The following is a 25020-nucleotide window of genomic DNA, read 5'->3' on the forward strand; positions in this document are numbered from 1 at the left end:
CTGTGAAAATAAACAAGGCCATCCATCATAATTAACATGCAATTCTGCTTTCATCTTTAGCAAATAAGAAAACTGTGTATGTCAAAATTATTTTAAAATATTATTAATCATTCATTATCAGTAAATGTATTATTGCTATACCTACTTTATGTATCTATATTTCTGGGTTCATATAAAAATTTCTTGGAAGAGTTGCAAGTAAAAAGAATAGTTTAAGAAAACTACTTGTGTTTGAATACTCTGTACTTGTTATAGCACCCATCAAATTATGCCAGTTATTTAGGTTTCTAAGTTTTATTTTGTGTCTATAAATGTTTTGACCATGTGTATGTCTGTATACCATTTGGATCCCTGGTGCCTGAGAGGTCAGAAAACAGCATTACATCAGATCCCTTGGAACTAGAGTTATGGAGTTATGGAACCACCTTTGGGTGCTGGGAATAAAATAAAAGGGCAACAAGTACTCTCTAGCCCTGGTTATTGGCATTTTTTTACTACCAGAGTCTGAAGGCGTTTAATGAAGCTTTATGCAGACAATAAGAGAGTGAACAAGTAAGTTGTATTTTAAGTAATGACTGTTACTTGGAGTGGTGGGAAGAGATAACATACTAAAATCGAGAATAAGTAGCATGAGTGTCATGATGAGAGAAAAGCTGCAAACTGATTCTGAGTCAGTCTTCAGATGATAGGACTGAAAAGGATGATTATGATGTTGAACCAAATGAGCATCTAAAAAAGAACCAGAAGTGTTGGCACACAGTGGAAAAGTCTAAGAATCCTGGCTTCAAATACTTGCATGACTCTATTAAGTTAAAACCAGACTAGACCCGAAAAAATAAATTTCCGACAGTCCCAAGACAGAACCAATAGGCAGAATTTGTGCTGAAGCAGACCTGGCACCGTACTCATGGAGCTTAAGTTTTCATGTCATTTTGTGAAATGATGGCTGCTCTTCTAGCTCCAGAATGCTGAGAATCCATGTGTGATTTGGACAGACCTTTCAACCCCAATATAATTCTGTTACAGGGGAATTAGAATGAGTAGCTTGTGAGGTCTGAGGTCTTGTGAAGCTGTAAAGGATTCAGTCTAAGAAAGATATGAAGACAAAGTCATAGGAAAAGAGACTGCTTCCTGAATGGAAGCAATACAAACTCAGAAAAATAAGAAGAGTGTATTCACCCAGAAGAGAGGGTTTGCAGTGGGCTTGGTACAGTGTGGCTTTTTCTAAGGGGTTCTGAAAGAGAGTGACTCATCTTGTGGAGAGAGCTTCTTCATATAAACTCCTGTCATTAGTTTGGAGCACTGGTGACTTTCAGTAAAAACTATACCTTTCTTCCAAAATTCACTGACCTGTAAAAGGAATGGGCAGAGTCAAGCAGTGCTATTCAAGTGAGAGTCTCCAAGGATAATGATTACTCAGTTATGTTGTCTAGCACGGGGGAGGGCTAACACTCAACATTCTTAATGACTAGGGTAGAACAGAGGTAATTGAAGAACAATAGTAATTAATGGGAAGACTGGGGACATGATTCAGTGGTAGAGCACCTAGCAAGCATGAGACTCTGGGTTTAATCCTTAGCATGCCCCTCCCCACAGAAAAGAATAATTAGGGAGTATGAGGTATTTTGCTTTTTCTGTTTGAGACAAGGTCTGCTGTATCCCAGACTGAACTCTAATTCATTGTGTAGCCAGAAATGGTTTTGAACTTCTGACCACTCTTCCTGTCTCCACATCCCAAGGGCTGCTGTTACAGGTGTGCACCACCATGCCCATTCATGCAGTGCTGGGATCAAGCCCATCAACTGAGTTATATGCCCAGGCATGTATGAAAGATTGATAAAGACGACTGCTACATATATTTGGAGGAGTGGGGCTCAGAGTGTGGCCTCACTCTGGATGTGGGGCTAAGGTGTTAGGACAGTTGATGAGGGTAGGACTAGAGTTATCTCAGTCATCTGGGGCAGTGCCTGGAGATAACTTGCTGATGAAGCTCAGTGGAGCTGTGTAGGCTTGGATAAACAGCCAACACTTAAGCTGACACCTGCTTATCATTTCTCTCTATGTATGTATGCATGCATGTATATAAAATAAATGTGAATCTAATCTCTAGGAAGGATTAAGTGAGATTTTCATGTGGCAGTGGGGGAGCAACAGGGAATGATCAGTGACAAGTGGGGTGATTTGTTTTATGGTTTTGTTTTGTTTTTCCTTTTTTTTTTTTTTTTTTTTTTCTTTTCCGGTTTTTCAAGGCAGGGTTTCTCTGTGGCTTTGGAGGCTGTCCTGGAACTAGCTCTTGTAGACCAGGCTGGTCTTGAACTCACAGAGTGCTGGGATTAAAGGTGTGCACCACTTGTTTTTCCTTTTAAAAATCATTATTAGAGACTGACAAGATAGTTCATCTGAAAAAGGTGTTTGCTGCCAAATCTGACAAGCTGAGTTCAATCCCTGGCACGCATATCATAAGAAGGAGAGAAATGACTCGCGGGTTGGCCTCTGACCTGAAAGACACTCATATCATGGTACATATACTCTCTCTCTCTCAATAAAATGTAATAAAATTTAAAAATAATTATTAGTATAGCCATCATACACAAGGTGGATTTCATTATAGTCTCATACACACATATGATGTATTTTGCTCATGGTCACTGATGAGATTGAATAGATACTGTATGGATGGTGCAGGCTTCAGATAAATAGGAAAGAACCAGGTCTGGTCACTCAGTTTTCTGGAATTGGCTCTGAGGAATTACCTCCAGTGAATCTTCCACAGGATTGGTTGTCTGTGGGGTAGTCATTGTCAAGTATTGACAGAATTGCTGTTTCTGCTAAAGAGGTCTTGGCAGGGTTGTGAGAAAGAGGAGGAGTTTGTTTTTGTAAGATTTCGGGGAGAGGGGAGAGAAGTGCAGGGAAGCTAATCTGGGTGACTTTGGGGCTCTGACCACATAATTAATGACTGATGAGGGAACTGGAATGGAGTATTGGGCATGAGAGGAGGCAGCAGTGTTAGGTGGGCAGGGTCATGCAGGGAGAGAGAGGTTTAAGATTGTGGTATCTGTACTACACCCTGAGCCTTCCCACCCTTCTCTTGCTACTATTTACAGCTTTAACCTGCTTAAATTATTGTGCTGGAGATACTGCCTTGATGAGGTTTTTGAATCATGTGATTCTGTCCAGTCTGCACAGTGGAAAAACAGTCATAATCAAAAAAGATGTTTGTGCGAACCAGATCTTGCTAAGAAGAAGTCATTGTCCCATGGTTCAATCCTTTATATTGGTTCTAGAGAAACTGGAGTGTGGACAGGTCTGAGAGGGCTGTGGGGACTAGCTGCCTGCAAAGCACTAAGTCAGCACCCCTTCTGTCTTTCCTTTGCAGATGAGCGCGACCGGGTTCAAAAGAAAACATTCACCAAGTGGGTCAACAAGCACTTGATGAAGGTAGGATTCTTTCATATGTTTCCCAAGCTTTTCTTACTGTGTGTGAGCATTTAATTTTTGCATGTATGGGAGCCAGGGGTCAATGTCAGAAATCATTCTTCATTGATTTTCCATTTTACTCATTGAGGCAGAGCTCATTGATACAGCTGTCTTGCTAGCCAGCTTGCTTTGAGGATCCCTGTGTCTGCCTTCTGAGGCTGTAATTACAGGCAGGCCATCTTACCTACCCTGCGTTTATGTGGGTATCTGAAATCCAGGCTTCATGCTTGTCTTACTCCCAGCCCCTACTCTAGTCTTGATGCTGTGTGATAAGCACTTTAACTGTTGAGCCATCTCCCAGCCCCCGACCCCATATCATAATCATAAATGTGGAACCAACAGTGTTACTGTACTGCCTCAGCAGAGGAAGGTTGATGATGCCCAAGATTCTGAGAATACCACTTCTAACTTTAAAAGTTATTTTACAGGGCTGGAGAGTTGGCCCAGAGGTTATCAACACTTGTTGCTCTTCCAGAGGACCTCGGTTTGGTACATTGCAGCCATATGAAGGCTCACAACCATCCATTACTCCAGTTCCAGAGTTTCCAATGCTCTCCCTGACCTTTGCAGGCAGCAGGCATACACATGGTGCGCTAACATACACACTCATCATATGTAAGACTCTAACTTTTAAAAAGAAGTTGTTTTATAAACCCCCTTCACCACCATCATCATTATTATTTGTAGTACTAGAGGTTTAACAGAGAACTTGCTTTAGGCAAGTGCTCTACCTGGCCTTTGCTATTATTTTCAGACAAGGGCTCCCTGTCTTGCCGAGGCTGGCTTTCAACTTTCAACCTTCCTGTCTTGGTCTCCAAAGTAGCAGGCATTATAGGCATGTGCTACTAGGTCTGAGAAACCTGTTAATTTTGAAATCTGATCATGTTTTAAGGATAGGACTGGATTGGAGCCTTTTGTAAAGTGAAGGGAGAATGGGGACAGTACTGGGGATAGAACTCGGGGCCTTGACATGTCAGGCCATTGAGTTACATCTTCCAGCCATAGCTGATGGAGTTTTATATTAATTTTATTAAAATCAAGAGGCACAGGGAGCTCTATTCACTGATGGCATTTGTAATCTTAGCACTTAGGAAGCAGAGGCAGGTGTTCCGTGGTACAAGCTGGCTAGTTAGACTGGTTGGAATTGGTGAGATCAGGGTTCAGTGAGAAACCCTGCCTCAGTTCAGTGAATTAAAAGGGGGGAGCAATTGAAGAAGATACCTGCTGTCAACTTTTGGCTGTATACACATGAACATACATGTGCATTCTTATTCTCCTTTCTCACAAGTGGTCCTTCCCCTGACATTTGAACAATATACATACATAAATGCACACATGCATGCACGCATGTGCATGCACAAAGAATAATAAGACCAAAGCGGAAGTGTGCTTAAGACACTCTGAAGGATCACCTGCCTGTCAGTCAGATCCAAAGTTTGTAAGCCCTAATAATTACCATTGCTCTGTGAAGAATCACCAGTGCCTGAGTGATTGATCCACTTATTAGAAAAAAATTTAAATACATTTGTTAACTGCCCCCCCCCGCGTGTGTGTGTGTGTGTGTGTGTGTGTGTGTGTGTGTGTGTGTGTGTGTGCACAGGTGGGTGCTTGTGAGTGTGTACCATGGTGCATATGTGGAGGTCAGAGGACAACTTGCAGGAGTTGTACACACAGGTAGGTGGGTGCTTGGGAGTGTGTACCGTGTGCATTTCTGGAGGTCAGAGGACAACTTGCAGGAGTTGGTTTTCTCCACCATGTGAAACTCCAGAATCTCAACCCTTGGTTTGGTGATGAGAACCTTCGCTTGCTGAGCCATCTTGCTTTTCCTCATCCCTTATTTTGAGACAGAGCCTCATAATTGTAACCCAGGCTTTCCTTGAATTAGAGATGTGCCTGTCTCTGCCTATTTAACCGTAGCAACAATCTCTTAATTGCTATATTCAATAACCTGATTTTATTTTCCTGTTGCTTGATTTCTCTTTTGTACTTAATTAACATTGTAGTCCATTCCTTGGAATCCTTTCTTCTGTTGACTTGTAGAAACACTGCTTCTCCCTCAGTCTTCATTCTGTAAATGTTGTTTCTTCCGTCTCCTACCCCCACCCCTCCTTGTCTTTCTCTCTGAGACAGACTGGTCTCATCTGTATTGCTGAGGATGATTTTGAACTCTTGCTCCTTCTGCTTCTACCTCTTGTGCTTTGTATGGTCTGAGGATGGAGCCCAGGACTTTGTGCCTGCTAGGCAAGCACTCTAATGACTGAGCTACATGCTCATCCCTTTCTTGTCCCTTTCACTGACTTTTTTTAGTGTAGATGTTCCCAGGGTTCTACCCTTGACGATCCATATTCTTGTCTTGTTTTATGTTCTTTAGCAGTTTTGTTTTAGTCATAGTGACTGTTTGGTTGCTGAAATACAAAGAAACACAAGTAGAAGTGGACACAGGGTGATCCCACTGAATCCAGCATCTAGATGCAGCTGGACTTTATCAAAACAAGTTATCACACAGCTCTTTTCTTTCTCTTCTCTTTTTATGAGGCCTTGTTTTCCTTTCCATCATTTCTTTTTTGTGTCCCTTGCATTCATCTCTCTCTTGATTATGTGTAAGTCATGGTAACTTTCCCTCACATGGTAAGGCACATCCCTGCACCACGTGGCTTTAAAGGCACAGACAGAAAATTTGACTGATTGGGTTTTCTTTTTTCAGTTGGATCAGTTGTTCAGGAATCCGGACCAAGAGATGGTTACATAAATTGAACATGGCAGCTACAGTGCGGGTGATTAAACCACAAGATCTGGATAAAAAGAGTCTTTTCCACATTTTACCTCAAGATGTACCTTTTCCAGGTTTACTTGACAAATTCATCTGCATGTCACCTAGGTGTATCCTATATTTGACATATTTCAAGTTGCTAAATAACTTTTCTTGTTGTCCAGGTCAGGACAACAATCATGCTTGATTCAGGGCATCCAATAGTAATCTGTCCCTTGTTACCAAATCTGATCAATTCCACTGGGCTTGCTTCTGTGTTCTCCACATCTGCCACTTTCGTTCCTGTCCAGAGCTTCTTCACTTTTTGCCTTGCCCACCATAATAGTTTCCTAACAAAATGGCCCATAGTAATGCTGACTGTAACATTGGTATTAGTAGTTTATTGATGCCTTCCGGTAAGTCAGACGGTTTAAAATAAGTCCTTCCCATTGATTAGCTTACAGTCCTTCACTAACTGCTGAATGTTCTATTAATAGCCTTATTTTATCAGTGAGGAAAATGAGGTTTAGGAGGGTGGCAGCTTGTTCAGAGTCACACTATTAAAAATAGCAACTGAAATTTTAGACCTCAGCCAACCTAAACTTTGTAACACACGTTCCTTAACCTGTAAAACTGGCCCTGGCTTGTACCGTGGGGGGAGAGGCGGAGAAAGTGAGAAACCAGTTAGTTTAATTAGGGTTCTCAGCTTATCAGTGGCTGCTACTGAAGAAAGCATCCCTTCCTCAGCAACCATTAACTGCCTGTGGAGCCTGGGGATGGGTGGGGCCACTGCCTGCTTTTCTTATCCCCCGCCCCATGCCAAATTCCTCTCCTATCTAAAGCTCTTGTTGAACTGTGAGACATGCTGTTTTACTTCTCTGTATGTTTGCTCGGCTCTCCCTCTGTCAACTTAATATCCTTCAATAAATATTTCCTGACTCCCATGTGGAATCAACTGCCCTTTGCTTGGTGCACTTCCTTGTATTCCTAGTGCACTGTTACAGGATTTATATGCCTCATTCAGAATCTTTCTGCTAGATTGCAGTTTTCGTTTCAGATTATATCTTTGTTCTAGTATCATTTCCATTGTTGTAATAACATACTTTGACAAAACAACTTTAGGGGAGAAAGGGTTTATCTGGCTACAATTCTAAGTCACAATTCATCGTGGTGGGAGGTATGGTAGGAACTTGAAGCAGTTAGTCACATTGCATCCACTATTAAGAGCAGAGAAATAAAAGCACATATACTTACTCTTAAACAGTTCAGGGCCCAGCCCACAAATGGTCTACCCACATTTAGGGTTGGTCTCCCCATCTCAATAATTAACACATTAAGAAAATGCCCTCCAAGCATGCCTGCCTACAGGCCAACCTGATCTAGGCAGTCCTTTATTGAGACTTTCTAGATGAATGTAGGTTGTATCAAGTTGAGAATTAAGCCTAACCATTACAATCTTGAAGATATAACTTGTCTTGTTTTGCAGTTTTGTAGTATCAGAACAAAGACAAGAGAGAGGTGGGGTGCAGGGAGGACAACAACCAAAAAGCATTATTTGCTGCTGTGAATTCCTAGAGTGGTTACCAGCTATCTCCAGTTGATTGCGATGATATGGATGGTATGCCTCCCTGTCATGATTCAGAGTCCTTCTTAACCTGCTCCTAAGCTACTTGTCCAGCCTCATTTCCAGATGGTCTCTTCCATGGAACTTACACTATAGTCACACCAGTTAACCAGCTCTTCCCTGAACTCGTACTTCTATGCTGCTCTGTTTGTCCCTCTTCCTAGAATGCACACCCCAGTCTCCTGTGCTTGGCCACTCCCTGCTGACCTTTTCTTTGGCTAAGGGATATAATCTTTCTGACCTACATTGCTTAGACTAAGTCACTTGCAATTCCATCTTTGTTTTGTGTCACTTGGAACATTCAGGTGTGTTTCCTTCCATATTTTCTCCTGTTAGTGCCCATGGAGACTGAGACAGTATAATATTACTTAATCTGCAAGCATAGCACTGAGACATGAGGGATAGCCAATAAATATTTGTTACCTTGATTAAGTAGTAGCAGTGCTTTATAACTTCCAAACGGCATTTTATCTGATTTGCTTTTTACAATAACCTTCAACAAGGGTTTCTGCCTAAACAATGGTGCTATCTTTTGTGGATTTTAGACTATAATCCTCTCAGTTTTCATGACAAAGGAGGTGAAAATTAGAGAGATGAAACAACTTCCCCAAGATAATGCAGCTGAGGGGCAAAGGTGAGGGGCACTCATAAGTCACGTGATCAAAACTGCTAGGTCTTTCTACTAAACATGTTCTCAGTATTTCTCCTTTCCTATCAGTCTCTTAAGAGTTGGACAAGTCAAATGTCTGTTTCAAGCTGGACCACTAAACATTGTATTTGGATTCAAATGCTCTGGCTCACTGATACTCCTTTGTAACTGATGTTGCCTGTTGGACCTCTGCCTCAGTGCTGTGTGATGACAGGAGGCCTGGGAAAGGGGAACTAGAGGAATACATCATAGCATTGTTAGACGTTGGAGGCCAGCCAGAGCTTTACTTAAACCCTTGGCTATTTTTCATAATTTTTCAGGCTGCCAGCCTTCTAATTCCATCAGCACCATTTCATCTTGGGATATTTAGAGAAAAAAAATTGAAAGATCCCACTGCTAATCAGAATCACTCGACTAAGACTGGATTCTTTGAACTTTGGGTTGAATGTTAGGGAACAAAATTTATTTTGTGGAACTACGGCATCTTTTTTTGGCTGTGCAAGTACGCTCAAATTCTTTCTTTGGCCAATAGGTCAGTGTGAAATCAAAACCAGTTAAGCCTCTCAAATTCTGGATTTAGTTCTCCCCCTACTCTCCTTACTTTTGTATGGTGTTGGTTTTGAGACAGAGTCTCACTGAAGCCCAGGGTGGCCTCAAATTTACCTGCTTCCTACTTCAGTCTTTCAAGTGCTGAGATGACCATGTGTGGTGTGTGATGCCACATCTGACTTCCCTGTGTAACCGAGGACTCAGGGGAATATAGGGCAACACTAAGGAGTCCCAGCACTGTCTGGTGTGTAGCCCCTGCTCAGGCCACTTGAGAGGGTTCACTACTCTCCAAATGGTGCGTGGATTTTCACCCTCACCTCTTCTCAGGTGATCCCATTTCTTTTAACTGTACTGAGAACTGAACCCAGAAATTTGCTTATACTAAACAGTTACTCTAATACCACATCCTTTACCCATCTTTTCAGAAATGGAGACCAGAATCCAAGACACACTTGTAGCATTTTGTTTTGTTGATAGGGTTTCTCTGTATAGTCCTGGCTGTCCTAGGGCTCACTCTGTAGACCAGACTGGCTTCAAATTTTTGGAGATCCGCCTGCCTCTGCCTCCTGAGTGCTGGGATTAACCACCATTTATTTTAAAACTTCTGTGATATATTTGTTGTTCTTCTACATAGTTTGGATCAAAGACATTAAGCTGATGTGTTTCCTTTTAATACGTCATGTTGGTGGAAAGGCTTTGGATCAAGTTTTCCAATATCAAAGAATAATTCATGAAAGTTCTTGGTTGTGGTTGTTGTTGTTATTATAGAGACTATAGAAACCTTTAAAGGGGAAGAACACACCTAAAAATAAGGGCCCAGCAATGTGGACCCCGCTCTGACACTCCCTGCAGTGGCTTATGCCTGCAGGCCTGGGTGCTTAGGAGACAGAGATAGAAGCATCGTGGGGGACAGGAGTTCAGAGCAGCCTAGGCAATGCAATGGGATCCCATTTACAAAAACGACCCTCAAAAGAAGAATCATGTATATCAAGTTAAAGGTAGGAAAGGATGAGGGTCTTTTTTTTTTTTTTTTTTTTTTTTTTTTGGTTTTTACGAGACAGGGTTTCTCTGTATTGTTTTGGAGGCTGTTGGTCCAGCCCGGCCTCGAACTCACAGCGATCCGCCTGTCTCTGCCTCCCGAGTGCTGGGATTAAAGGCATGTGCCACCACCGCCCGGCCTGAGGGTCTTTTTTTTGAGACAAGGTTTCCTCCTTATCCTTCTACTTATGCTTCCTGAGTGCTATGATTATAGGTGTCTGCCACCATGACTGCCAGAATATGTGAGTAAAAAATAATATACCTCTTATTTAATTCAGTTGTCCCTTTTCATAATCAAATTATTCTTTTCTAGCATTTTAAAAAAGATCCATTTCATTTTTGTGGGCAGGCTAGTGTGCTGCTTGTGTGTTGTAGTACCACAGAGGGCATAGGATTCTGAGAGCTGGAGTACAAGTAGTTGGGAGCTACCTTACATGGTGCTAATAACTAAACTCAGGACTTCAGGAAGAGCAGAAGTACTCTTAACCAGTTTGCCCCCCCCCCCAAAAAAAGACACCAGAGAGTGAACGCAGGGCTATGTGTCCACCAGGCTAGCACTTCACCACTGAGCTATGTTTACAAGTCTATTTTCTAAAACTTGTCATTCACTAATTTATGATATTATTTCCATTATATTATTCTCTTGAAGATGTCTTCCCTTTCCTCAACTTGCATGTACACAGAACCAACCAACTTGTACTAATTATAGGGGCATAAAACATTTTTTTTAAGGGCCAGCAAGTGGATAAAAGCACTTGCTAAAAAAAAAAAAAAAAGCACTTGCTATGCAAGCCTGATGACTTGAATTTAATTCTGGACACACACTGTGGAAGTAAGGAAACCGACTGACTCCTGCTGGATGATGATTTATTCCCAGCACTAGGGAGGCAGAGGCAGGTGGATCTCTGAGAGTTTGAAGCCAGCCAGGTCTACAAAGTGAGTTCCAGGACAGTCAGGATTGTTTCTCGAAAAAACAAACAAACAAAAGAACACTGACTCCTGAAGTTGTTCTCTGACATCCATAGGCATGCACCCACTACACACATAACACATACTACAAACACACACACACACACACACACACACACACAACTTAAAACAGCTTTGACTGTGCTTGTTTTATTTTTCCTCTTCCCTTACTTCTGCTTTTTATTTACCTAATCTCCCCTCCTTGCCCCCACTCCTGGCCTTTATATTATTGATTACTTTTCCATCTCCTAACTTCTAATTTTGGCTACTCCCTAAGGTCCCATTCCTAGCACTCTGTTCTTCTTTTGTGCCCCTATCCTTGGAAGCCCAGTTTTTCCCATGTCTTGAGTTTTAAAGTGAAGTTCTCAGCTGACCCAGGTTGAATTCTGATAGTTCCAACTGCTTCAAGAACATTTCCATTTGGAGGTCTGTTCACTGCCATTTAAAACTGTTGTATTTAAATTTTTAATACCTTTAATATGTGTTTCCCTTCTAACCTTCATGACCTGCTTGTTAATAGTGAACTATGGTTTATCTACAACAAGATCTTGAAATACTGAGTGATATAACAGAGAGAATGTTGATATATTGGAGTTGCTGGTCTGATTTGTGTAACACAAATAATAAATGACCCAGAGATAGATACTGGGGTTTGTTTAAGTCTCAAACTGAAGATCAAAGAAGAAAAGCAGCCAAGCCAGTAGCTCTTACCTCTGCCCAGCTGAAATGGCAGTCCTGCTTCCACACATCCTCAGAGGCAAAAAACTCAGATCCTGTCTCTCCCTCTCCTTTTATTCCTTTTTCCACCCAGCCACATCACTCCTGTCTCTACCTCCCTAATGCTGGGATTAAAGGCATGTGATCCCAAGTGCTGGGATCAAAGACATGAGATCTGTTACTCTCCTAGTCTGATTCAATCTTGTGTGGCCCTGAACTCAGAGAGATCCATCTGCCTTTGTCTCTTGAGTCCTGGGATTATAGGTGTGTGCCACCAACTGCCTGGCTAGCTAGTATGGCTGCTGACATTAAAGGTGTGTATCACCACTGCCTGACCTCTATACCTTGTGGTTGGATTTGCTTTCTGAAACCTCAGGCAAGTTTTAATCAATCATAAATAATATATCACCACAGATTTGTGTAATCAGACTTTCCTTTGCGCTGCCAGCTCACACACACAAAAAAAGACACAGAGACTTACTAGTTATGAAAACTTGGCCTCTAGCTTAGGCTTGTCCCACTACCTCTTATAACTTAACCCACTTACATTAATCTACGTTTTGCCTAGTGGCTTTTTACCTCTCTTCCATTTTGCACCTGCTGATTCCTCCATATGCTCTGGAGTCTCTCCCACACCTCACTTCATCTCCTCTTCTTCTTTCTGCCTGGAAGTCCCACCTGACCTCTTCCTGCCTAGCTATTGGTCATTCAGCTATTTATTAAACCAATCTGAAAGTGATTGGCAAAGACACATCTTCACAGTGTACAAAAGATTATTCCACAACAGGTTTGGCTCTGTAGACTCATGAGAGAAAAATGTTAAATGCTCAGCAATTTTGTAAGCCAAATATAATCATTATTAAAATTAAGTTACAAATTTATAATAAATTATATGTAAATAAAAGTCATAAGTACTTGAAGTTTTTCACTTAATAATTTTACTCTTGAGGTTAATTATATGTGCTGTGTCTCTATGATGGAAATATTGTATAATGATGTGTTACTATCCATTTCATCTCAAAACAACAGCTCGAAATTGGTCATAGTGGAAGTAATTTTTTTTCTTTGTGAGCCTAGCCTTTAACAGCTGAGACATCTCTCCAGCCCAGAAGTATTTTTTACCATGGAAATCTTCAATGTTACTAAGTCTGAACCAGGTGTCTGATTTGTTCATTGTCTAGATTAAAGATAGCGATGGAAAAAGTGTTTTATTGTAGATAAATTTTTCCTTTACTGTACAAGGTTGTTTTGGCTATTCTGGGCCTTTTGTTTTTCCACATAAAGTTGATTATTGTTCTTTCAAGGTCTGTGAAGAATTGTGCCGGTATTTTGATGGGGATTGTGTTTGAATCTGTAAATTGCTTTTGGCAAGATTGCCATTTTTACTATGTTAATCCTACCAATCCAAGAGCATTGGAGATATTTCCATTTTCTGGTATCTTCTTTAATTTCTTTCTTTAAAGACTCAAAGTTCTTGCTGTATAGGTCTTTCACTTGTTTTGTTAGCATTATCCCCAAATATTTTATGTTGTTTGGGGCTATTGGAAAGGGTGATGTTTCTTTGATTTCTTTCTCAGCCCATAAGACCGGTCTTGTTATTTGGATCTGGGACTTCCCAATTAGCCTTTTTTGCTGACAGGCCAGCAAGAGTTTCTGATCTCTAGTATTGTGATTGCAAGTGCTTGCCATTATACCCAGCATTTTGTATGAGTGCTGGGGCCTTACTCATATCTTCATAATCATAAGGCTTTATAGCTGGGCGTTGGTTGTGCACGCCTTTTATCCCAGCACTCGGGAGGCAGAGACAGGCGGATCTCTATGAGTTCGAGGCCAGCCTGGTTTACAGATCGAGTTCCAGGACAGCCTCCAAAACAATACAGAGAAACCCTGTCTCGAAAAGCCAAAAAAAAAGTTTTCTTCATATTTTTATCAGTATACTCTTATTGCCACTTAGTGAAAATGTTTCTAGACCTGGAGTGAGAAGACCTGTGGCAGCAAAGCCATAGATAGTTATGTGAGATCCTCATTTCCTCAGCTCCCTGTTTCTTCAATGGGATCAGAATAATACACTTTACAGGGTGTTCTCAAGTAAAGATGACAAGATGGTGACTGCCCATACAGCCTGGTGCTTAATGGGGAACACTGAGCCAGAGAGACCAAACTGAGCTAAAACTTCCCAGTTGTGAGCTTCGGCAGTACTGAATGCTCATGTATAAATTAGGAATGACAATAACAGTACCCCCAGCTGTGAGTGACAGATGAGAAAATAGGAAGCATTTAACATCACGTTCAACGTCAACCACATTTTTCAAGCTGAGATCTGTTTTTACCATAGTTTTAATTATAAAATTGAATTTATTTCAATTAATACAATTTAAAAATTAAAGATAACTCTCAAAATCATTATTAGAAATATGTGGCAAGAGAAGGTTTAAATTGGAGTATGCCCAGTGAAATGTTGGGTGTCAGACACTGAGTGGACTCATCTGCTGATCTTAGCCAATCATGTTTTTAGTTCATAGTCATTCTTGACATGTTTTCAGGATAACTGGTTCCTTCTCTCCTTGTTCAGACTTTTAGAATATTGTCCAGTATTGTGTAGTGTACGATAGATCTGGCTTCAGTTTAGAAAACACGTATGCTATGATAAATACTATTATTCCATATGGGTTTTCCTTGGACTTGGAAATTTCTGAATTTTATTATTGCTTCTTGACTCCCATTCTTTAATTCACAGATCTATCTAGAAATAGACATTCTCTGGTGAATGATTAAATGATTCCAGATCAGGTAGTGATTGGCATGTCTTACTCCTTCACAGGTTCGCAAGCACATCAATGATCTGTATGAAGACCTTCGAGATGGACACAACCTGATTTCCCTGTTGGAGGTCCTCTCTGGCATCAAACTGGTGAGCTTCTTCCTCCTAATGAGTGTCCTGCAAGTGAGGCTCCTGACAGCAGTCTGTTTGGATGATCTGTAGCAGCAGCCATTACTGCTTGCTCCATTGAGTGGGAGGGAGAAGTAGATGAGGCTACTGATATACTTTATTTCTAACTTAGGCATATAGTTATAAGTAACCTCATCTCAATTTATGATTATGTATTGTCATTCGAGACCCCTCTTCCTAAGCTCCAAGGATTGAACCTGAGACCTCACACCTGGTAGAAGGCACTGTACAACTAACTAAACTGTGTCTCCAGCTTTAGGTCTTGGTCTTGATAAAATCAGAAATAGTTTTTTCTTCTAATTTTCTGTATTTGGCTAAGGATTTGAAGTTTAATTTAAAAACCTAGGTGTTTGGAGTTCATCTTACTTCCATGATTTGTTCAGTTGCTAAACAGTTGAAAGCTGCTGAAGTTGGTGCCTGTATATAGTCTGAGAGAGTAGTACTGATGGGAGAATTAAATACACCTGCCTTGTCTCAGAAGGTGTGTAACATTGCTTGTGGGAAACCCTTTCCTGTCTAAAAGGAAATCCTGGCTGAACCTCCTGTCCTGTCAAAGGATAGTTCTTATACTTGCTTTGTCTGAGGCATCAAAATAACACTACTTGGGCCATTGCTTCAAATATCTAAGCCTAATATAAGCAAGTGTTCCTTGTGGTTTGGTGTCTTTCTCTTTAGTGCCACAGGGAATGCAATTTTCGTTTGGAAACATCCACACTTGAATATTGGAAGCATCTGTGAGGAAAAGAGACCCGCAGAGGCAAGCAGTCTGAATCTCAGCCCACTCAATGCCTCTGGTGGATTCTTAGTCACTGTTGTGTTAAAAGAATAGAATTTGGCACACTACATTTCACTGCTTATGATGTTCAACTCCTTCTAGGATTGGGGCTTGGCTTTCCTGAGACCTTAGTTTTAGGTTTACTTATTAAAAAAAAAACATCTTGTAGTACAATTATGTATATATATTTCTAGTGGTCAGAATTGCTATAAGTCTTTGTTAGCATAGCTAGCATGTATAATTCCTAGTTCTCTTCTGGACCTCATTTATAATATAGTAAGATATCAGAGTTCCTTTTTTTTTTTTTTTTTTTTTTTTTTGGTTTTACGAGACAGAGTTTCTCTGTATTGTTTTGGAGGCTGTCGGTCCAACCTAGCCTCGAACTCACAGAGATCTGCCTGCCTCTGCCTCCCGAGTGCTGGGATTAAAGGTGTGCGCCACCACCACCCGGCCAGAGTTCCATTCTTATTCCTGGACTTTATTCAGTATATCTCATCAATTGATTGTTGTATTGATGCATTTTCAGTGGTTTTTCATATTGGAAGGTCATTCTTTTTTATGATACTGCTTACAAAACAGGGTAAAGCCACTCCAATTTAATTTTTACTCCTAACCTTTGAAGACCTGTACCTGTTCATGGAGATATTCTTTTTTTGGTCTGTTTTTGTTTTTGTATTTTGAGACAGAGTTTCTCTGTGTAGCAGTCTTGACTGTCCTGGAACTCACTCTGTAGACCAGGGTGGCCTAGAACACACAGAGATCCACCTGCCTCTGCCTCCTGAGTGCTTGGGATTAAAGTCATGAGCCACCACTGCCTGACCAGATAAGTCTTTCAGAATTGCTCTTGTCATCTTTTCTTCCCGTAGCAGGGTTTCATAGTAGGGTAGGCAGACATGGAGCATTGAAGATGCGCTCAGAATAAGAAGTGCTCAGTGTATTCTGCTCTGATCTTGATTTGATATTTTTCTCTCTCTCTTTTGGAAGTGGAAGGTAGTTTCACTTTGAGGAAAAAAACCAAAATTTATTCGTGTGTGTGTGTGTGTGTGTGTGTGTGTGTGTGTGTGTGTGTGTGTGTGTGTGTGTGTGTTTTCTTTTCGGTTCCTCTGTTGTGTTTTCTTTGGTTGGTGGTCAAAGGAGCCAGCAGGGCTGAAGACCCTTCGTCTTGTGAGCATGCCCTCCTGGCGCCATACAAACATCGAGGATCAGGAGGAGGAAGATGATGATGATGTAGTAGGTCTTTCTGGGAATACCAGCAGCCCAGCTGGCACTGCAGGGCCATCAGAGAGGCCAGAGTTCTCAAGGTCTCCAAGTAGCTTGGTCACCAATTGCTTTCTTTCTTTTTCCACCAGGGAATATGGGTCCCAAAGAAAGTAGTTAAAACTGCTTGTGTTTATTGCTACTATCACATGATCCTGAAGTGGGGATTGTTTTGCTTATCTTAGAGTGATTGGCACAAAAATAACCATAGTACTTGAAAGTGTCAAGTCCCTTTGTGACCTGGAGACCTTTGGCTTTCTGCTGGCCTTGTTGTGTTGTTTGAATCTGATTGCAGAACTGTTGAGCTGACAGCATGAAAATCAGTTGCTCACAATTCCACAACATAAACTAACTGGTATTCTCTCTCCACTTTTCTAGCCTCTGGGTTCTCACCAAGCACATGCCAATTGTTTTCAAAATAGAGTGTTGTTTGCAAACTCACTGCATGAGATAATTGGGCCTTGCTTGGTCAGTAGTTCTCTAGTTACTACTGTAAGGAACTTGCATGCTCTTGGGCTGTTTACTTTTGGTGGAGGGTGTGTTTGCAAGAGAAGCCTTTTCTGCAGATAGGTTCTAAATTGTATCCCATGATCTCTTTCCAGAGACAGAACAATACCCCCCAATCCCTGCCCTCTTCAGGTCATCTTTAATTTTCCTTCCCCATTGTCTTAGAATTTTGTTTTTAGACTATCATTCTCCAAGCTGCATTCACAGTCGATCTGAAATGATTGTGCAAAGGTTCTTACTGAAAAAAGAAAAAGAAAATTCCCTAAAACTTTACAAAAGTTATCCTGTTGCTTAGAGAGGCCTTGACATCTCTGCACATTATCCCATTTGGAGAATGTTGTTTAGAAATGCTGGAGTGTACTCGGAGGGACACTCTCATTCCTCTTCATGTGTTTCGGATTCCACCACAGAACTACCTTATGTTTGGTCAGCCTTTAATTCCCAGTACCAATTTATGAGGGTGCTGTTTCAGTCCCCAGAAAGATAAAGTTCTGCAGAGTGAGAATACCCATTTCTACAGAACTTGCTGGAAAGACATACTTTACTCACATCCTAATAGTCATGATTGAGCCTTGGGCAAGGGTGGCAGTCACCAGATGAAGACGGCTGGTTCTTTTTATTTGTTGTGTGATCCAAGGATTAAGTAGCAGAAACAGGTTTCTTTGTGATTCTTAAATAGCCCATCGCCACTAAGACTTCATTGCTCCAAGAATTTCATTTGGGCATGAGTGGCTTTCCTACAATGACACTCACCTCCTTAGGAGACAGATTACTTCCTAGATTTTCTCTCCATTTTGGATTTTTTTTTTAACTTTTCTTGAGCACCTGTAACTTTATTCTCTGTACTTAAAAGTTGTCTTTCTAGAGTCACCCATCTCTGACCAGGTTTGTGATAAGGTTGGTTTCACCCGTTGCTGAATTATGCAGTTAGGGCTTCCTGCCTTTTCTATACAGTGTAGATAACTGTGCATTTAGGAGCTAGAGAGCTACACTCTATGTTCAATTAACCTCACACCCTGAATCAAGTTCTGCTGCACAGCCACAGAAGAGCCTGTGGAAGAGGCAACACTGAAGCAGCAATGCAGCTCATATTAGCTTGTAGGTTTGTGTGATGTCGAGTGGTGTGCGAGGCATTGTTAGTTGCTGAGAGCATGGTCCATACATGCAGGGCCTGCTCTCAAAGGTGCTTCATTTAATGCTCCCACGCCTGGCTTCAACCCTGAGGAACTCTTGTGTGGTCTTTTAGTCCTGGAAGTGAAAGAGGAAAGGCTGTGTAGAGGTAAGTTGGCATAGCTAAAATTAGCATCCCTTTTCTTCATTGCAGCCCCGGGAGAAGGGTCGGATGCGTTTCCACAGGCTGCAGAATGTGCAGATCGCCCTGGACTTCTTAAAGCAGCGGCAGGTGAGAACATCCATGCGATGGAGTTGTCTCTTTGTCCTTACACGGAACGTATGCCTTTTGAGAGGATCGGTGTTCATGAACAAAGATGAGCTAAAAGACCCGTGGGGAGTCACAATGAAGATAAAAAAAAAAAAAAAACCTGTGAAGAAGCTAGCACAGGGAAGTCCAGGATAGTTTGTCAGTTGTGTCATGTCTGAGAAAAAGGTCTGAATCTCATGCAGTGATAGCTTTTGATAGTGACTTAAGGGAATGGCTATTTAGTTATGCATCATTCATTCTTCCTTCTTTCTTTCTTTCTTTCTTTCTTCTTCTCCTCCTTCTCCTCCTCCTCCTCCTCTTCCTCCTCTTCCTCCTTCTCCTTCTTCTTCTTCTTGGAAAGAGAGTCTTAATATGTAGCTCAAGCTGCCCTGAAACTTATTATCTAGACAAGACTGGCCTCAAATTTACAGAGATCTGTTCACTTCTGCCTCCAGAGTACTGAGACTAAAGATATATGCCACTACACCCAGCCCATTTATTATTTTGAGGCAAGATCTAGCCTTATAGTTCAGTTTGGTCTCAGAATCTAGATGTTTCTGTATCAGCTTCCCAAGTACTGGGGTCATAGAAGTGTACTACCAAATCTGGCTAAGAGAATGGTTTTTAATAGAGTGAAAAGTATTTGGAGTACAATAGACCTAGATACCAGAGAAAAAGACATTGTTCCCTTCCTAGATAAGAAGACAGCAAGAGATTTTCAGACAAGGGCCGGGAAGCCAGTCACAGAGTGTGTGGTGGCCATGCCTGTAATCCAACATTTGGGAGGCTGAGGCAAGAGTGTCATGAGTTTGAGCCCAGGCTGGGCTATACTGCTGTACCGCAAGGCCCTAACTCAAAACAAAACAAAATGACCAAGGACCAGGGGGTGGAAAAAGATAGAAGAGTCCTAAAATGTTTGTTCTAGAAGATATCATAGAGATCCAAGAATCCAATTTCTTCAGTGATTTGAGTGAAAAAGAATGAGATCTGACTATCTGAAGTGTCCTGGTCAAAGTCACAGAAGTTAGAGCAGAGGTAGGACTTGAACTCCTGTCTCCTGACATTTGGGTTAGTGTTCCTCCTCCTGTCAGTGCTGGTGTCTACACTCTCTTTCCTCTCAAGGCTTGCTAACCAGTGGGACCAAGTCCAGGGATCAAGGGACAAGAAGTAGAGCACAATTGCTGTGGTTAATTAATTAATTTAGAGATAAGGTCTCACTATGTTGCCCTAGCTGGCCTGGAACTCTCTATGTAGACTAGGCCTGCCTTGAACTCATTGGAGATCTACCTGCCTCTGCCTCCTGAATGCTGGGAATAAAAGTGTATACCACCAAGCTTGGCTAGTGAGGTTATTTTTGAAAAGTGAAGACTTGCCTCTTGTTAGGGAGACGGATAGATGGAGGGGTGAAGATAAAACTGTCTTGTGGTAGGGAAGAAGGTGGATGAGGGGTCAGAGGTCCCATCTCCCCAGTGTGAACTGTATGGAAAAAAAAAAAACGGTCTAGCTAGTATTGCCTAGCAACAGTAAGAGTCAACATAACATTAAATGGTTTGCACATTTTTTAGTCTAATTAACTTGAGAAAATGTCTGTATTGTTTCTACAATAATGTATGAATGTAACATTTATTTCTGTATTGCTGATTCCCCATTTGCTCCAATGTACTGCAGTTTCTCTAAGGACAGAGAACATGTTCTTAACATTTTTAGCTTCAGTACCCATCAAATGGAGTGGTCTATAATTGACAAGATCTGTTTGTTTAAATAATTTAATAATGAATGGTAGGAGAAATGGAAGCTGCTGGAATATTTAAGAGGGTAGCCACATTGGAATGTCTGTATGCTGAGTTAGAAAAACCTCAACAGAGTCATAGTAGACAAGGTAAAATAAGAATTGATTAACTAGAAGTGCAAATAGGGACAGATGATGAAATCAGTTACTATGATAGAAGGAAAATGTGGGCAAATGAGACCCATAATAGACTCAAGAAGGGCAAAGAATCACAACAGCAGTCCCTTGTAATAGGGAGGCCCAGGATGTAATTAGGCAGGTGACCACAGTGTCTTCAGAACTGAGAAGTCAGACAAACTCCAGGCGGCACTTGAGTCATCAATGTGTGTGTTAAGTTTGTCAGAGGGGTGGCAGATGGTAAGGTAGGAAAAGGAAATAAGAGTCAGATGCTAAGGTCATTGAGGAAATTATTAGAAGATAATCTGGCTAAAAGAGGTGGCATCCCAAGGAAAGGGGAAGGACTGGGAGGTAGCAACTCAGCTGGCACTGCCCTCATACCAGTTCTGGGCTGTTAGTAACTGGGGACTGGGGACACTGAATTGCCAGAGTGGAAGAGCAGGTTCTCCACCTCCACACCACCCCAGGGTTAGAACCTGGGCACAGAAAAGGGAGGGACTGTTGCAGATGAACTCTAGTATAACCTCTGAGTGGAGGCCACAGGGTCCTTTACAGATGGATTTCAGCCCAGTAGAAGAGACAGAGCAAAGACCTCCCCTTCCAGCTTGTCACAAGTAACAAGAACTCTTGGAGAGAATGACAGAAATGACCAGTGGGGTTGAAATTGATGAATGGCTTGCTCAGCACGCTCTGCTTTAAAAGCTTACATCTTAATTAATAATTCTCTTTAGGCTACAGAGGTGGCTCTGGTTAAGAGTACTTGTTGCTCTTTCAGAGGACCTATGTTCTATTTGTAGCACCCACATGGCCCCTTATAACTGTCTGTAACTCCAGTTCCAGAGGATGCAATGCCCTCTTCTGGCCTCCATGGACACTAGGCATGTATGTAGGTAGAACACTCAGAAAGTAAAAGTGAATGAATATCTTTTTAAAAAATGAGCAAGGGTAGTGGTACACACCTTTAATCTTAGCACTCAGATGGTAGATGTTTGTTCAAGGTCAGCCTGGGTCTATATGCTGATCAGGAAACCCAGGGTTACATTGAGAGATCCTGTCTCAAAGAACCAGCAAAAATAAAACCTCAATTTCCTGCAGAGTAGGACAGTTGATCATCAAAGGGTAGGGGCATCTATGTGTCTGTGCACATTGTAGTCTTGGAATGGAATTTTAGAAAAAACTGAGTTGGGTATCCTATCGGGAAGAGAGAGCTATGGCAGAGAAGGTGAATGGAGAGAGAAGCAGGGAGTGATGAGGGAGAAATGGCATCTCCTAGGAATTTACCTGAGAGAAATGAAAACATCCACACAACAGTCTGAACAAGAATATTGTAGCATTACTCAGAAATACCAAAAACTGGAGATAATCTATAAACCCTTCAGTGGACGAACGGGCAAGCTCAGGGCATGATCTCTGTATAGTAGAACACTCCTTAGCAGTTCCAGGGAACAAGCCATCCATGGAGCAATGTGGATGGGATTCTAAAGAACATTATGCTCTGTAGTGGGGGGGTGTGCAGGGGGAGCGCGGGGGAGCAGCCTAGTATCAGAGGTTATGCCATTTATATGGCATTCTTGAAAAAGCAAAATGAGCCAGTGGTAGTCAGGACCTCAGAATGAGGCTGGATTCTACTGTTTGAGAGTGGGCACCATGGGCATGTTTTGGAATAATGAGAGTTGTTCTGTGTGGAACTATAAGGTATTAGAATTCATAGACTCTTAAGTCAAAAATCAGTTTAATTGTATGTTAATAGTGAACATGAGTAAAAATTAAACCAGAAAAGAAACTTCTTGGGCTCTGAGGCCAGCCTGCCTTTCTTTTTCAGGTGAAGCTGGTGAATATCCGCAATGATGACATCACAGACGGCAATCCCAAGCTGACACTGGGCTTGATCTGGACCATTATTTTGCACTTCCAGGTAAGGTCTGAGGGTCTTGTCCCTCATTTGTACAGGGCCTAGAAACCTGTGCTGGTCTGCAGACAGCATTTGTGTTACTTCTCTGTATTTGGTAGTTAACACTGATGGAAGACAACTGGGAAGGAAAATTAAGATGATCTGGAGACAAGGTGCTGCATCCTAAACCCCCAGTGCCACGGTTTTTCTGTACTATGAAAATAGAAGGAATTTTCCTCTTGTGGTTTAGTCTTGTCCCTTGAAGTTTGGAATTAGAAGTCTGATTTCTTAGTGAAGTCAAACCTGGGCTTGTTTGGGCCTTGGTATAAGGGGTAGGGCAATTTGAGGTCTTATACTTTAGGGGTGCATGAAGAGTCGTAACTGGCTCTGACAGGCCTCTTCTCATTTGATCTTTAAACATGGTAATCATAACCCTTTAGTTGCTGTTTGTGTGTGCTGGGGGAGCACAGCCTGCAGTCGCTTTCGTAACCGCAAACAGTGGCATCCTGAGATATTCACAGCTCTTAAGGCCTTGCTGATACCAGTTGTTTCTAAGTTGGCACAAATTCTTTTAAAGCCTGGATTGCTGTTAGAAAAGAACAGCCCTCTTTTAGTAAAAACACTGTTCTTCTAAAACCACTCTTAGTTCAGCCTAACAAAGCTGTTTCGCAGGCAGCACTCCAGTACCCAACTGTTGCCTGTAGGAGGATTGACTGAGGGAGCATCTTTGAGCAGATGTGAAAAGGCACAGGGGGAAGGTCAGTGTGACATCTGAGTTGAAGAGATTGCACCACCTTCTGGTTGAATCAGGTGCCTCAGAATTTCTTAGACCCTGAGAAAATTCTCAGATCCCAGGCTTGTTTCTTGGGACTTTGGTTTAGAGCCAGTGCTGGCATTCTGCAGCATTAGTAGGGTTTGGAATGTGTGGGTATCTACAGGCAAGGTTTGAGTATAGGAATAGTTTGGGAACCTGAGCTGGGTGAGTGTACCCTTCAGAGTAGATATGAAGAGAGAGGGTTTGGGGGCAGGTGCTGCTGTTTTTTGACATAAAGTGCTCGTATTGTGATTACATAATGCTATATACACTGGTATGAGGTAATACCTAATATGGAGGAATTTAGAGGCCAAAGAATAAACACCTATGTCTTTCAGTTGAAGTTGTGGTGATAGAGGAGACAGGCATAATGGAGTGCTTGCTTTCCCCAAGCAGCTCCTTCTGTCCCTGTTTACTGCTATTCCAGTGCTGAGGGTGTGACTGGAGAGCAGGGTGCTTGTCATGCAGGCAGGAGACCATGTGCACCATACCTAATACAACAAACACACTTTCTTTAAAAGAATTATTTGCTTTATGTGTATGGACATTGTGTTCACACACACACACACACACACACACACACACACACACACATACACACACACACACACACACACGAGGGTTTTGAATGCCCTGGGGCTGGAGTTAACAGATGTTTCTGAGCCACCATGTAAGTGCTGGGAATTGAACCCAGCTCCTTTGCAAGAGCAGTCAGTGCTCTCAATAGTAGAGCTATCTCTTTAGCTCCACAAATACATTTTTTGTTATAAAAAAATTCACTCATTTATGGAAGCTGAGAAAATGTAGTAAAGGATTACCACATACCCAACATCTAGTTGAAGAATTATTAACTCATAATCTCTTTTATAGCCTAATTCACTCCTCAAGCCTCAGCTCAGACCTTGAATACTTTTTTTTAAAAAGATTTATTTAGTGTTTTGCCTGCATGTACACCTGCATGCCAGAAGAGGGCACCAGATCCCATTGTAGATGGTTGTGAGCTACCATGTGGTTACTAGGAATTGAACTCAGGACTTCTGGAAGAGCCACCAGTGCTGAGCAATCTTTCCAGCCCCACCTTATATACTTTATCTATAAATATTTTGGTGTGTATCTCTGAAAGCAGGTCTTTTTGTTCAAGCAAGCCACAATAAGTTCATGCCTTAAAATTTAGTATTTCATAAAATTCCCACATGTCTGATCAATGTTATGATGTGCCCAGTGATTTCAGTTTTTTTAAACATTTATTTTTATGTGTGTTGATGTTGTGCCATGGGTCTTGGGTCCCCTGGAGCTGGAATTACAGACAGTTGTTAGCTTCCATGTGGGTGCTGGGAAATGAACCCAGGTCCTCTGGAAGAGCAATCAGTGCTCTTTACCTCTGAGCCATGTTTCTAGTCCCATGTGATCTCACTTTAAAACAAAACAAAACCAAAACCAAAAAAAAAAAAAAAAAACCAACTTTTTTTTTTTGGTTTGTCTCAGATTCCAAAATAGGTATGCATACATATTGTATCAAATCGGTCTTTTCCCATATACAATTTGTTGACAAATTCAGGACTTTTATAGAGTTTATTAAGATGCTGGTAGCATCCCTTGGGTATCTTCTAACAATGCCCTCTATCCCTGTGTTGCCTGTAAACTGCTGGCTTGGATCTAAATCTGAGGTTCAGTGACACAGTTTTAGAACATTCTCCCTCTTCTCCCCCTATGTGCCCCCCCCCCTCC

General features: G+C 41.6%; 1 protein-coding gene across 13 annotated transcripts in view; it reads left to right on the plus strand.

Annotated features, from left to right (window-relative positions):
- Macf1 (microtubule actin crosslinking factor 1) overlaps positions 1–25020 on the plus strand; it is a 332217-nt gene that overhangs the window by 125572 nt on the left and 181625 nt on the right. For all 13 annotated transcript variants that reach the window (XM_040756696.1, XM_040756695.1, XM_040756698.1 and 10 more), the window contains 4 exons: positions 3377–3438; positions 14594–14683; positions 18586–18663; positions 22410–22502. In XM_040756696.1, the coding sequence (XP_040612630.1) occupies positions 3377–3438; positions 14594–14683; positions 18586–18663; positions 22410–22502 (323 nt within the window). The remainder of the gene's footprint in view (positions 1–3376; positions 3439–14593; positions 14684–18585; positions 18664–22409; positions 22503–25020) is intronic.

Source organism: Mesocricetus auratus, unplaced genomic scaffold (assembly GCF_017639785.1).
Source record: "Mesocricetus auratus isolate SY011 unplaced genomic scaffold, BCM_Maur_2.0 Super-Scaffold_100014, whole genome shotgun sequence".
Taxonomy (NCBI): Eukaryota; Metazoa; Chordata; class Mammalia; order Rodentia; family Cricetidae; genus Mesocricetus; species Mesocricetus auratus.